This window comes from Penicillium mononematosum, assembly GCF_028829835.1.
Source record: "Penicillium mononematosum strain IBT 11891 chromosome Unknown utg000003l:1.0-8172316.0:1.0-8177699.0, whole genome shotgun sequence".
In the NCBI taxonomy this organism is placed as follows: domain Eukaryota; kingdom Fungi; phylum Ascomycota; class Eurotiomycetes; order Eurotiales; family Aspergillaceae; genus Penicillium; species Penicillium mononematosum.
The window spans coordinates 6625516-6641861 of NW_026643273.1; the positions used below are offsets into that span (position 1 = coordinate 6625516).

The 16346-nt window shown below is 49.0% G+C and overlaps 4 protein-coding genes across 4 annotated transcripts; 3 read left to right on the forward strand and 1 right to left on the reverse strand.

Annotated features, from left to right (window-relative positions):
• Nucleotides 1-3341: 3341 nt before the first annotated feature.
• On the forward strand, nt 3342-5489 carry N7519_007550 (citrin; the record flags this gene model as incomplete). Its single annotated transcript, XM_057294326.1, has 1 exon — nt 3342-5489. One exon carries the CDS (start codon nt 3342-3344, stop codon nt 5487-5489), a length of 2148 nt encoding a protein of 715 aa, XP_057149137.1.
• Nucleotides 5490-6347: 858 nt separating this feature from the next.
• Nucleotides 6348-7035, reverse strand: N7519_007551 (DUF5321 domain-containing protein; the record flags this gene model as incomplete). Its single annotated transcript, XM_057294327.1, has 2 exons — nt 6348-6526; nt 6588-7035. Coding segments are annotated over 2 exons (627 nt in total), but the record flags the coding sequence as incomplete, so codon positions are not given.
• Nucleotides 7036-7254: 219 nt separating this feature from the next.
• On the forward strand, nt 7255-13492 carry N7519_007552 (C50 family peptidase; the record flags this gene model as incomplete). Its single annotated transcript, XM_057294328.1, has 4 exons — nt 7255-10005; nt 10067-11855; nt 11911-12163; nt 12217-13492. 4 exons carry the CDS (start codon nt 7255-7257, stop codon nt 13490-13492), a joined length of 6069 nt encoding a protein of 2022 aa, XP_057149139.1.
• Nucleotides 13493-13891: 399 nt separating this feature from the next.
• On the forward strand, nt 13892-15040 carry N7519_007553 (S-formylglutathione hydrolase; the record flags this gene model as incomplete). Its single annotated transcript, XM_057294329.1, has 4 exons — nt 13892-14147; nt 14250-14470; nt 14571-14765; nt 14855-15040. The coding sequence occupies 4 exons, from the start codon at nt 13892-13894 to the stop codon at nt 15038-15040; spliced, it is 858 nt and encodes a 285-aa protein (XP_057149140.1).
• Between the last annotated feature and the right edge of the window lie 1306 nt (nt 15041-16346).

The window sequence follows — 16346 nt, forward strand, 5'->3', positions numbered from 1 at the left end:
CGACGATGCACAAATCACCACCATCACACTTCAGTTTCTAACTTTGGAAAGCTTCCGTCCCATCCAGCCAATTAAAATTATGGATTGGAATCCCCGTCTAGTGTGATGTGACGGATGGTAGGATTCCACAATAGAGTGTCCAATATACCCTGCAGCCAACTGCACTTGGAACCCACACATCGGTCTTCCTGTCCATTTGATTCGAAACTCTCAACCGACTATCACTTAATAGGCGAGGAAGATCACACTTACATCAAGTGGATTCCTGCATACTGAGTGATATCCCCGCATCATCACAGTGATTAGCAGTCACAGAGACAGCTGATTGGTTTGAATATTGGCAGGATCGTTGCGGCGTACTATAATTAGATATCACATGGGGTTGATGCCGCAACTATTTTTAGTCTTGAAGATTGAGCGATGAAGAACCTATACTTGGACATAGAAGATACACACTACGGAGTAAATGCAGATGTAACATGTTGGTCACATTTTGTTGTGGCTTTTTGGAAGGCCAAATGACATCCAGTCCTTACAAGATAATGCTCCATCTATGTTACATGCTTCTGGAGTGATCGTCTTAGTGGCTTTATTTCCTACCTTTTCAAACAGAGCACGTATGTTGTACGATACAATGCCTGGACGTGTGTTCTATTTATAGAGTCTCCAAAATTGACAACATATAGTTGACACACATACTTACATACATCTACTTGATAAGGACAGCGCTAGGGGAGAAAGTGTTTGATCTTATAAGACGAGCGACTCTGTCTACCCAAGTATCCGAACCTGTGACTGGACATGGCACTGGACATGGCACTGGACGGTAAGAATGATATCAAAAGCAGACATTCGAGGACATGGGCAAACATGTGCAGAAGACACACAACTCCTGCAATAAATACTGCTCGAGTTCCTATGAGATTAACGGAATTTACAACATTATATAGGAAACCAGGAGCCTTGAGGCTTAGGTTGGGAGGTCGAGGCTTCCATAGCTTGTTGGGAGGATCTCCGGCCTGCCGTGGAGGTGGCTGGGGTTAATGCATCTTAAGACGATGAGACGGTCTCACAAAGATATTGTAGTTCGCTCTCCGAGATTATGGCGGACATACTATTCTTGTTCTCTCTCAATAACCTCGAATAAAAGGAAAAAGAAACAATACCTATTCTAGAATCCCTTTCTTTCATGTTCATCAACAAGGTATAGCAGTTTCCAGCAAGCTTTCGGAAATGAGGAAAATGTTGTGCTCATGCATGAATCGAAACAAGATCAATGGCACTTGGGGTTCTGTTCTTGATGAAAAGGAAGTGAACAATGCTGAGATGTATGAGAAAAGACAAAGTTAGAGGACGAAAAGACCACCATATACTATGTAGGGTATCCATAGATGACAGGATCTTAGCGACTTATTTCCCTTAAGCTGATGTGGCCCTTGATTCTTCAACATGTGTTTAGTATGATCAGCTGGGATTTGTTGGGATGTTGTCCTCAAGTTCAGGATCATAGTCCAACGACAAGCAAGATGTGCCTTCACCACCGTGGACCCAATGGTTTCCAACCTGGGAATCGATAAACTCCATTGCTCAGAGGGGATTAAAGCTAAGGATAGTCGATTTAGTGGGGGTAAACACAATTTTCTTCCTTTCTTATGTTTTCGTGATAGAGTTCTCATCGATATATTGTAGCAACATGTATGTGCCTTCTTCGATCACTCTTGATTCCTTCTGTTTCTCTTGTCTTTTGGGCATTTAGCTATTGCTCTATGAGAGTTCGGTATTGATTTGGCCTTATAGCCCTCAGTAGTACTCCATACTGCTAGGTGTAATGCACTTGCTAGGATAAATATATATCTTAACTCTTTACAGAGTACTCCGTACCTTGCATGTAATTCGTGGCAGACATATACTATAGCCCGCATTGAAATTGGTAACTACTTCATCTTATCTCTTCCATATTACGGATGGTCTTGCAACATACCTACCTAGTTAGGTAGCTCGGAGACGCCGTGTGGAGTTCCCCATATTAATTGCCCAAGGCACCGTTGGCAGGCTTGGCTCCCGGTGAATCATTTCTGGGGTTTTTTTAAGGCTTAAGCACAAGAAAAGTGCTTTTAGAGCTGGGAATTGCGGTGGGTGTTATAGCTACACCGCTACACCCACTACATACATATAATGTATGACCCTCGCCCCGATTTTTATATACGAAGTATCGAGTAGTACGGAGTACGTAGCTGTCAGGTTTCAGAAATCCTCCAACTCTACTCTGCAGTGCAATTGAGTTTTTGAAGGCTCTGGAGAACCGCGCACTTTGGAAGAATTAAGAAGGTATAGATGTAGAATCAATATGAGCTACATATATGTACTATTATAGCAACTCTAGTCGGGTAAATGCACATCTGATATAGAGTACAGAGTATGTGCGGAGAAAAAGGGGAACGGTACGGAGTGCTCCGTACATAAATCCGGAGTTGAGCCGAGTCTGGAAGGCTTGGGAGAGGGGAAGAGATGAAATCGACCAATTGAAGGGGAATTCTCCAACTTCTTGTTCCCACTGAACTCCGCACCGAACTCGGAGACCTGTGTTTTCGCCCTTTTTCGCCTTTTCGTCTTCTCGTTAAGGCTCACCGGTCCCGAAAGGGCCATGTGACAGGCTCAACCTCCGGTTTTTCCCTCATTTTCGATCGTTTTTCTTTCAAAGTCGCCTGCTGACTGTGTTTCTTTTGTTTTGCCACCAGGACTTCTCCTGGGTTATATGTGGCCGGTTCAGCTATATATACCGGTGGCTCATGGTGGCAAAAACAATACCATCCCAAGGAATAACTAGATAATAAGTTGTTCTCGAACAATAAGAAGTAGTACCGCATTGAGGCTAATTTGGGGAGTTGATATGTATTCTGTCGATTATCCAGGGCGCAATGCGGAGATCGGGGGACAAGTGAGAATCTGATTCGGTCCGATCTGCCCGGGTAAATAACGCCATAATGAAAAAGACAAGGGGTAAGTACAAAAAAATAAAAAATAAAAAATAAAACCAAAAAAATTTCAACGTGGCCACGGGTGGAAGCGTGAAATTTTATATTAGAGAATGAGAATATCAAATCTATCTGAAAAATACAACATACAACATACAACATACATAAATAATCTTCTACAAATATTATGAAGAGAAGGGAAACCTTGGAAAGTGGACTCCTTCGATTATCGTAACTTTTCTCCAGCGCTATTGACTCAATTCTCCCCTTCTCCACATCCCTCGATCCCTTCCTTCCCCCAGTTTTCCCTTTTGTGTGGGTTTTCTTTTTTTTGTTTAGTACTCAAAATCGACTTGGACATACACAATGGCCACCGTGAAGGAAGCTGTGAAGGAATCACTCCTGGGCAGCACAGAGGCGCCTCATCTGTCCCACCAGTCGCGCTTGAACTTTGCCCGTCATGCGCAAAAGGACGAGAATGGCGAGCTCTTCATGGACCGGGAGAACTTCATTAATGCCGTGGCACCTAAGCAGGAAGACTATGTGAGTGTCATCCCGGACTCCAAAGGTACTGAAATCTTCGCAATTGCTGATCCGGTTTCCTCCCAACAGCACAAGATCAAGCGCGAACAATATGGTATCCTTTTCAACGTCGCAGACCGACGGAGAGCTGGCAAGCTGAACATTACCGACTGGGCCTCCTTCGAAAACCTCCTCGCGAAGCCCGATGCCGAGTACGAGATCGCCTTTCGTCTCTTCGACTTCGATGGAACCGGCAGTGTCAAGTTTGAGACCATGCAGGGATTGTACAACATGAACAAGAGTGCTGACAGCATTCCCTTTGATTGGGACTCAGAATGGGCGTCGCTGTACGGAGGTCGCTCCAAGTCTCGCCATGATATGACCTACCCCCAATTCGCCCAGATGCTGCGCGGTCTGCAGGGTGAGCGCATCCGTCAAGCTTTCCACATTTTCGACAAGGATGGTGATGGATTCATCCAGCCCGAGGACTTCCAACGCATTATCCTCGAGACCTCAAAACACAAACTGTCCGACCATGTCCTGGAGAACCTCCCCACCCTGTGCAATATCTCAACCAGCAACCGCATCTCCTACGCCAATGTCCGTGCTTTCCTGAATGTCATGCGCGAGATGGATATAATTGATTTGGTTGTCCGCGAAGCAACAAAGAAGAGCAAGGATGGCAAGATCACTCGTACCGACTTCCTGAACGAGGCCTCTCGCGTGACCCGTTTCTCCCAGTTCACACCTATGGAGGCCGATATTCTGTTCCACTTCGCCGGACTGGATGCGCCTTCGGGACGTCTCGCGCAGAAGGACTTCGCCAAGGTCATCGATGCTTCATGGCGTATCCCGGTGATGGCTGTGGGCCAGGCCGTGTCTGCTGGACATGAAGTTGCCGAGAAGACCAAGGGTATGCTTCACAACGTTCTTGAGTCTGTACACCACTTTGCTTTGGGTAGTATCGCCGGTGCTTTTGGTGCTTTCATGGTCTACCCCATTGACCTGGTCAAGACCCGCCTACAGAACCAGCGTTCGTCTCGCCCCGGCGAAAGACTGTACAACAACTCCATCGATTGCGCTAGGAAGGTTATCCGCAACGAGGGTTTCACTGGCTTGTACTCTGGTGTCATTCCTCAGTTGATTGGTGTGGCGCCTGAAAAGGCTATCAAACTGACTGTGAACGATCTCGTTCGTGGCTTCTTCACAGACAAGGAAACGAACAGGATCAAGTACAGCCAAGAGATTCTGGCTGGTGGAACTGCCGGTGGTTGTCAAGTCGTCTTCACAAATCCGCTTGAGATTGTGAAGATCCGTCTGCAGGTCCAGGGTGAAATTGCAAAGAACGTCGAGGGTGCCCCCCGCCGCTCAGCCCTCTGGATTGTCAAGAACCTGGGATTGGTGGGCTTGTACAAGGGAGCCAGCGCCTGTCTCCTTCGCGACGTCCCCTTCTCGGCCATCTACTTCCCCACCTACGCGCACTTGAAGTCCGACTTCTTCGGCGAAACCGCTACGAACAGGCTCGGCGTTGTCCAGCTCCTCACCGCCGGTGCCATCGCCGGTATGCCCGCCGCCTACCTAACCACCCCGTGCGACGTCATCAAAACCCGTCTGCAGGTCGAAGCCCGCAAGGGTGACACCAAGTACCACGGTCTGCGCCACTGCGCTTCCACCGTCTGGAAAGAAGAGGGCCTGGCTGCCTTCTTCAAGGGTGGACCCGCCCGTATCATGCGTTCTTCACCTCAATTCGGTTTCACCCTAGCCGCCTACGAGGTCCTGCAGAAACTCCTCCCCATGCCCGGTGAGGGTGAGGCCATTAGCCCCGCTGGTCACATCGAGCCTAGTGTCGGGGGACACGGTGCTAAGGCGCCTCTGCCTTACCTCCGGTCAAGGAACGCCCTCAAGCTCATCCTTGACCTTGACCAGAACATTGGCCGGGTGCAGGTCCCACGGCCGGAAAACTGGCCCAAGTTCCTACAGGGCTCGAAATAGGGAGGCTTGCTGTTAGATAGTGAGCTTGTCATTTCTTGTCTTTGTTATTTCATTTCTTTTACTAGCGATATGTTTCTCATTTCTCATTTGTTCAAGGCCTATCTTTCCCTCGATTTAGCATGAGATCTTTCTCTCATTCCTTTCGGATTGTTTTCATGTTCGCCCTCTTCGTGGTTAAGTTGGGCTTGAATTGGGACATGCATCCCCCCCTTTGCATCATGATGTCTTCTCTTTCTTCGTTGAAGACCGCCTGTGTTTGCATTGTACCAACAGTAGATAGATCTGGAAAGAAGGTGTGTGGGTTGTATTAGAGGGCCCTGATTGTGGCGTTTCTATCAATCTAGATCTGGTTTGGGTAGATATTCTCCTGTTTTATCACGCGAACGCGAGTGTAGGCGTAGATATGTATGGCGTTGATCCAAGTCGTACATAGAGAGCAGATCGATCTTAGCTAGATTAAGTACTTAATCTATTTGGGTGCATTTGATCTTGTGATCTGCAATGAACCACATTGTAAGATCTGGTTTTTTTGAGTTGTTTATCCCAGGTTCAAGAAAATATGTACATGAATCATAATTTGCAAGCTCACAAACGGGTATCGGAAGCCACTCTAAGGAGAGATTCCCTGTACAGGTGATGTTACATTTATATCCCCGAGGATATATCGGTCATGGACTGGGTTCAGTGTGGGAAACGCCAGACCCGATTGTCGAGGATAGAATGGAATTCCATCGTGATCTAGAAGATCAATTCGACATCGTTGAGATGGCAGTGGCCCAATGCGGCGTATATTCCAAGCCCACATGACCGAGCCTCAAGACCAGAGGGTCGTTCTTGAAGAACAAACTTAGTCCCCATTCAATAGAATCTAAGCTTTCGTGTAGATTCTGTCTTAATAACCTCATCGGTAGCTTTTTCTTCCGAAGGCTGTGTGGGTTGTTTTTGTTCTTTCTCGGGTTCCTGACACTTCTCTGCTTGTGACTGGGCGGTCTTCTTCTCATGCCATAGGGAATCTTCGGCTTCAATCTCGCGAAGTACTAGAGATAAATAGTTAGACGCCAGCCATGAAATAGAATTGTCGGATATTGGTCAACACACCCTCATCCCACTCTCGTTCCTTTGCCTCATCGCCCGTTCCCAGTAACTTCTCCACATCGACCTTCTCTCCATTCTTGACTCGTGTGATAATCTCCGCTAGAAGCTCGATCTTCGCATCCGTCGTCCGAGTATACGCTGCATAACCGTTCTTCAAAGTGAGCATGCGAATAGCTTGCGAGCCGATCAGAGTGAACATGATGATGTAGAACGTCGCCGGGTTCCATTCTTTTGATTTCTCTTTCGCAGGGTCCTTGCGCGTTCTGCCACCTCGAAGAAATCGGGGAATCATTGCCGTCCATACTGACGTGTCTGCGATCTTCGGAAGGCGATCGGAGGTCGAATATGAGCGCCCAGCCGGAGCGCGGCATTGTCTGGTAGCATTTAATGTAGAAGGAGCAGAAAATATTTGTCTGCTAAGCCCAAAGGGCCTGAATCTGAAAGCCATAGCTCTGTTCTTGTCTAGCAGCAACCGTTGATCTGTAGAAGCGGGAAAAGTTGAGGTCGTGATTGCCTAAGGCGATAAGGCTATCAAATCCCAATACGGTATAGCGCTGTTGTTGCTACGACAACCCCCCGTTTAGAGCGTCCGGCCGATAGCGATTGCACATCAAAGGCTCGACGCGAGCGATGACCTCAGTCCTGCAGCTTCGATAAAACGACCACGAAAATGGCGGTTACCGTCTTACCGGCCAGCTCTTTAACAGAGTCCGTGAAACAGGCCCTCCGCTCAACGACAACATGCTCGGATGCTACCGTGTTGTCCCTCCAAACACTCCTCCGCGGGTCGCCAAAGACGCCCGAGAAACCCACGAAACGCACAAAATCCACAAGAGAACCAACTGCAGCGCCGAGTCGAACGAGAACATCCCGTGCAACAAAGACAAAACCTGCAAACGATGCGGCGCTGCAATCATTGGCCGATCACGATGCGGTGGCACTGTCATGTCAGGAGAAGCTGGTCTTTGCTACGGAGGTATTCAATGCCACATTAAAGACCCTCACAGATGCCGCAAAGATATCTACAGCCAAACGCCAGAATAATACCACCGATACTGCCAGTGGTCCCGACGCGGGCATCGTCTCGGCTGCGGAGTGCGCCAGACTTTCTTTGTCCACACTGCGCACTCTTAAGAATGAGGCTGGGAACGACCAGTTCCCGAACATGCAGCTCGAGCAGGGACTGTGTGTACTCGCGGGAAAGCTTATTTCCCTGGGACTGAACGACCTGGCATACAAAGAGCTTCGACTTTTGAAGCGGAGAATCCAACAATATCTTGATAACGGGAAGGCCGGGAAGAAGACCGCGGAAGCGAAGGATGCGACGGAAGAAGAAGCTTCGAAAGAACGGATGTCAGATCTGCTGACATTCGCTCACATCTCGAACGGGAAATCGCTGTACGGCTTGCTTGTTCCCTTCCACTCGAATGTGATGCGGTTATTCGCTGCGGATAGAAGAGCCTCCACAATCCAGAAGGTGTACCCTTCTTTGCAACTTTCCGATTCGAGCAGCCCTGCTCAAATAATTTTGGCTGCCTTGAAGTCGGGTCACCTGTCGAATGACAAAGCTGCTCTCCAACTCCAGCTATTATCAAATACAGTTCTATCGCTTTGCTCGGGAACATCTTTCTCGAAGGATGAGTCCTCCTATAGTTTGAAGCCTACGACGTCATTGGACTTGCAACTACTTTCCCTCGAGGTTCGATGCCTGAGCTGGAAACTGTCCGGTCATGTCTGTGATGAGAGCAAAGAAGTGTTCGATCCTTTGCTTCGCTATTTTGGTAGCTTTTCTCACCGGAGCAAAAGCGTTGAGAAATCCGAATTTGCTTCAATCTATAAAACAGTTACCCGGCTGCAAACATCCATTGCAGAGGTCAAGAAGAAGTCCTCAGAAACACAGAATGCCCACCAGGCTGCCAAGCTCATGACTATCCTCGGGCAGCTCGCTTTCGACGCGGGTTGTTTTGATGAATCTATGAGGCTGTTCACACAAGCCGTCAATCCTCTCTCAAAAACTCAGTCTCTTTCTTTGGCAACAGTCCGGTGTAAAATTGCATCTGTTCATTTCCAGGCCTCGAAGACATCGAAAAAGTTCCTGGACGGAGCTTTAGATTCTGTGTCAGAGGCGACCCAATCATTAGGGTTGCAATTAAGAGGCAGCGCAAACGACCTAGATGAACTGCTGGTGGAAGCCGCAAGACTGAAGAAGCTGGCTCTTGCGTGGTTCGGAGAGGCTGTCACAAAAAGCCCGGAGACTGAAAGTGAGAAAAACCAAGTTGCCACTCAGATCAGGGAATATCTACAAGCGTTCATCAGGTTCCTCAGACGCTATGTTGGACGCCAACCAGCGGAAGATGGTGACGAAAAAGAGATTGAGATGTTCAACAAACGTGTTTCAATTTCTAGAAGTATCATTCTAGCTGCCATTGATTCAACTGTCGCAATTGGGAAACTTTCTATCATGTCTCAGAGGCCACCTTGGGAAGACATGCTTCCAATCTTGGCTGATTGCCATCGCCTGCTTTCGACTATCGAAACCCCCGATGAAAAAGATACGGAGACAACGGAAAACCTAGGAATGGCACTTGTTAAACTCTCAAATCTGTTCTGGTCGCGATACATCAAAGAAAAAGAAGCCGGACAGGGTTATCGGGAGCTTCTACCCCTTCTCAAACAATCTACCCAGCTGCTTTCAAGTTGCTCGCCTTCCCAACGCCACACGGCGTTTGCAGCCCTCAAGTTCGAGAGAATGGCCCATCTATACATCGAGGGCAATATGTACATTGACTCAGAGCTGATGTTTCGACAATCAATTGAAGAATACATTCTCTCTGGCACTCTAGAGCAGATTGTCAAGAGCAGCGAAGGACACAACCCGAGTTTGTTGAACCAGGATCCTAAGAGCCCCGGTTTCATGCTTGGCCGTGTATTCTCGGCCCTTCTGAAGATGAAGCTGCGCAGGAAGGGATCTCACCCCTCTGTTGTCTATGATGATGTTGAACTAGAATTCGAACAGAGATGTCTTCTTCTCGAATGGCAGATGAGCTTGCTTGTTGACATGAATAGCTCTTCTTCAAACGAAGAAGAGTTTCGCTTGATTCTCGGCTCAGCTGTTTCCTCCCTCCTCGATCTCTATCCCCCTGACGTCTACCCTATTCGTCGTTCTCGCGTGATCCTCTCTGCCTTGCGGCTTCTACTGGAGCAGCCTACTGCCTTGGATTCAACATTGATCGAGACTTTGCTGGATGCAGGAACAAAGGCTTTGGATGGCGGTTTACAAGTCCGAGATGACATTGACCTTGCCTCATTCGCAATCCATATTAGCAACTCATTGCGAATCATCATCGGTTTCCACCGCGGCAAGATTGACGCAAGCGACCTGAGACGACACACTTGCTTCCTGGACTTCATTGGCGCGCCAGTCCCATGACTGGAAAACACTGCTGCTCTGCATCAATGACACGGACTACTGGGTCTTGCAGTTGAAGGCACTGGTTGACTATACCGAAATTCACGGGCTTTGGAAGGCTCAACTATGCACCCTGGAACTGATATTACGCGCCGCGGAGCTCAATCAGTCAGGAGATTTGTCAGATGCCATTATCATTCTGTCGCGCTTGGTACTGCAGAATTGCCGTCTGGGCTACTGCCAAAAGGCAGGTGAACTCCTATCGCGTGGTGAGCAGTATCTTGCTCAAACCAAGGTTTCTTCTCTTGCTACCATTTCCTACAAAATTGCACGGGTGGAATATCTTCTGGAGACCGGAGAGCCCGAGAAAGCCGCCACGGTTCTCTCAGCAGCCCGTACACTCTATGACAAGTGCCAGAAATCAGAACTAAGCAACTTGACTGTCCTGTCGAAGATCTCGTGGGAGAGGCTGGTAGCAGATGCCGCCTTTGTTCAGTCCAGGTTGTTCTCCGCACAGGGCGCAGCAACCCAGGCTCTGTACTTCGCAAAGCTGTCTGTAAGGCTCAACTGCCGCATATGGGCTAAGGTTGAGAGGCTCGCCCAAAGAAAGCAAGACAAGGTGTTGCCTGCTGCAGGAAACTCTGATGTTGAGGCTGTTGCTGATGGTATCGCGAAACTTGATTTGTCTCAGAACGGGTCTTCCCCAGATATGTCTGCCAGCTACATCCAAGGTGCGCCTTTCTGGCCGCATCTAGGTTCCCACCATACCTGCTTGCTGAACCTCGCCACATTATCTGCGCACCATGGCTTGTTCCAAGATGCTATCTATTACGGCGAACAAGCGCTCAAGATTGACAAGACCCTTGATGCCAATGCACGGCTACTGGCGGCGCAGACCCAGCTTGGTTGCCATTGGATTCTTAGCGGCCACATGAGTGAGGGACAAGATCATCTCTCTGCAGCGGCCGAGTCATCTAAACAAACCCACAAAAGTATCGAAACCGTGTCTTTCCAAATGGCGCTTGCGTCCCTGTACAAGACGCAGGGTGCACATGACAAGGCACTCCGTGTCCTCCTGGAAGCAGATAAAATCATCACAGCGGTCACCTCTACCGATATTCCTGCGAATCTGGAGGCGTCGGGCGTGGCAGAAATCGAAGAAAAGATGGACAAGTTACGGGTTAGAGCAAGCAGCCGGCGAACCCCAACACCTACGACCACTACCGCTCGGCGGACCCGTGCAACCAGTTCCGCGACTACCAAAACCACAAAGAAAGCCCCAGCTCCAAAACCAAATCTCCCCGAAGTCCAATCTAAATCCCTATTACAACTGAAAGGCAGCATCCTCAGGCAGCAAGCTGATTGCCTGCGGGAATTGCGTGACTTCGAGCGATCTGCACAGGCACTCGCAGAGGCCAGACAATTTTCAGTGGCCCGAGAAAGCAAGATCGCCCTGGAGATCGGCGAAAGTGAGCATCTGTTGGCTGATGCTATTCGCCGTTTTGCCAGCCATGCCGTGTACTGCGTCTTGCCTGAATCTACAATTTCGCTGCCGTCACTTAAGACACCAAGCAAGACGGCAGATGAGCTCAGTTTACCCCCGGCAAAGCCGTCGACAAGGAGAACCAGGGCTCCAGCCAAAACAACGCGCACCAAGGCCCAGCGAGCCAGTGACGACTTTTCGGTTATGCTGTCCAAGGCAAGCGATTGTCTTGCCAGTGTCTTCTCTGATGCCACCATCCTAGGCTCAACGCTTGATAGCCATGCGGCATCTCGCTTGATGAGTCGGATCTCTATGCTATCACATGCGACTTCTCCCGGGATTCCGGCGACTCTGGCTCAGTCGCCCGCGAATATGAATGGTAAGTTCTGCGAGACTTTTTAGGTTTGACGTATATTTCTGACTTTTTCAATTAGAGATCGGACGTGTTGGCGCATTTGCCCGGGAGCGTATGGCGATTGATATCGATCGACAGCTGGCTGATTTCGCCGACCCTCTATTTTGGCCAACCTCGTTCCCCTCAGCTGTTGAACTGCACCAGGATCTTTGCTCCAACTTCACGCAGGATTACGTCGACATTCTGCCCGAAACTTGGAATGTTCTCTCTTTGTCATTGAGTGCAGACCGTACCGAATTTGTGGTTTCACGACTCCAAAAAGACCGCTCACCGTTCCTTCTGCGTCTTCCCCTGCATCGCGGAAATTCGGAGGATGACGACGAAGAGAGCAATTCACGTTTGAGGATGGAAAAGAGGAGATGCAAGAACTTATCAAGCTGGCCAACGAAAGTGCACATGCAGCCAAGGCCCAGACGGACAAGTTGTCAAAGAAGGAATGGTGGAAGACCCGCGAAGCCCTCGACCATCGGATGGAAAATGTGCTTCAAAACATTGAGAACATATGGTTTGGAGGGTTCCGTGGTGTGTTCTCGCCGTTGTCGCGGGAGACTACCGCGCTGGCCCGGTTCGCGAGTACCTTTCAAAGTATCCTTGACAAGCATCTTCCTTCTCGGCAGAAGGGTGGCAAGGCCGCTGGACCCCGGCTTACACTACATCAGAACGTAGTGGACTTGTTCATTGGGCTTCGCGATCTTGAAGAGCAAGAAGAGCCCGAAGACACACTGATGGATCTTCTTTACTTTGTGGTGGATATTCTACAATTCCAGGGCGAGCGTAATGCCTACGACGAGATCGACTTTGACATGATGGTCGTAGATACTCTCGATGCCTTGCGAGGTTACCACGAAGCTGCACGCGATGAACTGGCGGCACGGCCGCCGAGACATACACTCCTGGTGCTCGATAAAGCTCTTCACCTGTTCCCGTGGGAGTCACTTCCCTGTCTGCAAGGATACCCTGTCTGTCGGGTTCCATCCCTCGAGTGCCTCCGGGACCGTGTTCTCCAATTCCGCAAGGCATCCTCCGGAACCATCGTGGACCGCAACTCCGGCGCATTCATTCTCAACCCGACAGGCGACCTGCGCACTACACAAACAACGTTTGAACAGGACCTCTCCAAGTTCAAATCCTGGACTGCAGTCGTGCAGCGCGAACCAACCGAAGACGAATTCCGCGACGCGCTGGAAAAGAAGGATCTATTCCTCTACTTCGGCCACGGCAGCGGCGCGCAGTACATCCGCGGCCGCACGGTCAAGCGGCTCACACAATGCGCTGTTACTTTCCTAATGGGATGTAGCAGCGGCACTTTGACCGAAGCTGGCGAGTATGAGCCCTACGGCACGCCGATGAATTATCTCCATGCAGGCAGCCCTGCGCTCGTGGCTACGCTGTGGGATGTCACTGATCGGGACATCGATCGGTTTACAACGACTGCCTTTGATGCATGGGGTCTGGTCGAGAAGAAGGATAAGAAGGATAAGAGTCGGGGAGAGAATGTTGGGCTTGACACGGCAATTGCGCGCTCGAGGGGTGCGTGTGTGTTGAGGTATCTGAATGGCGCAGCGCCTGTGGTTTATGGAGTCCCGGTGTTTTTGGAGTGAATGTGAGGTCATGTTTCTCTCTTATTGTGTATATATACCTTGGCGTTTTCCCCACTGTGGGCAGCAATGTGATTTGACTCTTCGTACTCCCGACAGTCTTCGGAGAGGTTAAGAGTTTAATAGGCTTAACATTGTCTATTCGTGGTATATCCTAAGGTGTAGTTAATAAACTAGCTATCCAGTTTATCAGTTGCAACTCTTAATATCAAATATCACCTGTAAATACATCTAATCGTGTATATAATTGTATAAAATCCCAAATAGGAAGTACAATCCTATCGAAGTGGACCCTTTCCCCTCATGCGGGACATCCCCCCACCATAAAAAACGTCAACCTCTCCCCCTTCTTGTTCTCTTTCCTCTAACATTAAAACATACAAAATATACAAAATATACACAATGTCCGTCACCACAAACGCAACCATCGCTTCCTTCGGCGGCAAGCTCCTAAAACTAAGCCATGCCGCCACTACCACAAAATGCGAGATGAAATTCAACCTCTTCTTGCCCCCGCAGGCCCAGACACAGAAGGTCCCCGTCCTCATCTACCTCTCCGGTCTGACCTGCACCGCCGAGAACTGCTCCGAAAAGGGCTTTTTCCAGCACGGCGCCAGCAAGAAGGGAATTGCCGTGCTGTATCCTGATACCAGCCCACGTATGTATCCACCTTATCTTTTATTATGTCATTGTCCTATCTTTCATCAAATCGAGTGATCATGTTACAAAGTGAAGGGAAATATAATTGACTTGTCCACAGGCGGCCTCAACATCCAAGGCGAGGACGACGCATACGACTTCGGCTCCGGCGCCGGCTTCTACGTCGACGCCACCAAAGCCCCCTACAACGCCGGCTACAACATGTATAGCTACGTCACCGACGAGCTGCCACAGACTGTCTTTGCTGCTTTCCCGCAGTTGGATGCTAGTCGTGTTAGTATCACCGGCCACAGTATGGGCGGACACGGTGCTCTCACTTTGGTAAGTTATACACATGTCATATCTGGATGTTCGCTCTATGGCACATGAGCTGGAAGAGGAGATGTCTTCGTGGAGTGGTTTTATCTAATTAATTCATCAGTTCCTCCGCAACCCTGGCAAGTACAAGTCCGTCTCTGCGTTCGCGCCGATCACGAACCCGACGAACTGCCCCTGGGGCCAGAAGGCGTTCAAGGGTTACTTCGGCGATGATCAGCAGGATAAGTGGAAGGAGCACGATGCTACTGAACTGATTAAGAAGTGGAGTGGGGGTCCGCTGGATATCCTGATTGATGTGGTGAGTTTGATTTGTCCAAGTCTTCTTTTCTCTATTCTGTTTCCACTTTCTTCCCTTTTTATCCCGTACAACATCTAATCCATATCCAGGGCACCGGCGACAACTTCTACAAACAAGGCCAACTCCTACCGGAGAACTTCGAAGCCGCAGCCCGTGACGCAGGCATCGACGGCTTGAAGGTTCGCTACCAGCCTGACTATGACCACTCATATTATACCATGGCTACCTTTGCGGATGACCATGTGGAGCATGCGGCCAAGTATCTCTTTGCATAGTGTGTTCTCTCCTTTTAACTCCTAATCTCAAAGATGTTTTACTTCTTATTGTCTTGCGTATATCTTTTGTAAACCGGATCTGATTGGTTCTTTTCTTTTGGCTCAAGTGAGCGCCAGGTTAGGTCGATGATTTAAATGAGAGGTATTGAAGGATATGGTATGCCCTAGTTCTGGTCGAATATAACCGTGCAAATGCGAGTCTTCATAAAGTAAGATGGAAATTGTTCATTCTTAGTCGCATGTATCGATAGCTCTTTAGTTACATGAGCCAGCGAGATCCTTCGTGCGCACTACACTCCTGCGTATCTGGCCAAAGTGCTCTCATGGTGGTTTTCGGCCATTTTAGATCTCGAACTAACTTTCTCAAGCTGGCTCAGAGGCTCTCGAAGTCACTTTTGAGGATGACCTTGTCAATGAGATTTGTATGTCTGATGGGTTTGGTAATTGGGAAGAGTTGCAGATGCCCAGTTGCTCAGGTGGAGTCGAGATGCCAACCCCGGCGCATCAGAAACGATGATAATGACCTCCAAAAACAATGAAACCGGTGGACGCCAATCATTTTGTTGATGATTTGGTATCCGTAGGCCCTGGTGAGGACGACACAGCTATCTTCGAGGTTGTTCGTCCCACGAAGCTCAATATTGTTTCTCGCAAGGCCCTTTCCGTCCCCCTCAATAACAGCTTATCAGGCCCATGTTCCGTTAAGATCCCGACGGTTCGTTTAACCTGACCTCAGCGTCGGATGTCGCCTGCGGCGTATCGGGTGTTACACAGGATGAGGATCCTTATATTCGTGAATCTCTCGCAGTGACCAGGTAGTCGATCACCTTCTTGTAGGATCTCAATTCCACAAGTTTGGGTGTTCTTAGAGGTGTATGGCTCTCGCTCGAGACCATAGCCTCCTGAGGCGGAAAGAAGTGTAGAATATGTGTCCGCAAGTCCGCCCTGTTCTCTGCGCGTGACTTGGGGCAATATACCTGGTATATCGGTGGCTTTTTCAAATATATTGCGGGGATGAAGATGGATCGGTGGTTATTACTGAGAGACTTGTTCTTCACTTGCTAGAAGAAATAAGCCCACGAAGGATGGACACTTCGTATATATATAAAGAGGATGCAAGAGTAAAGTGAAGGAAAGGTAAGGTGAAGTCAAGAGCCGTGTTCCCTTGGAGTATATGTCCACTCTTTCCCTCTCGTCTTGCTTTCTTTGTTGGATGATGGCATTGTGAGTAGGTCGATCACTCGGTTATCCGCATACTGTATAGGTCATCCAGTTAGCACAATTCTAAAACAGTCAACACTAAGCT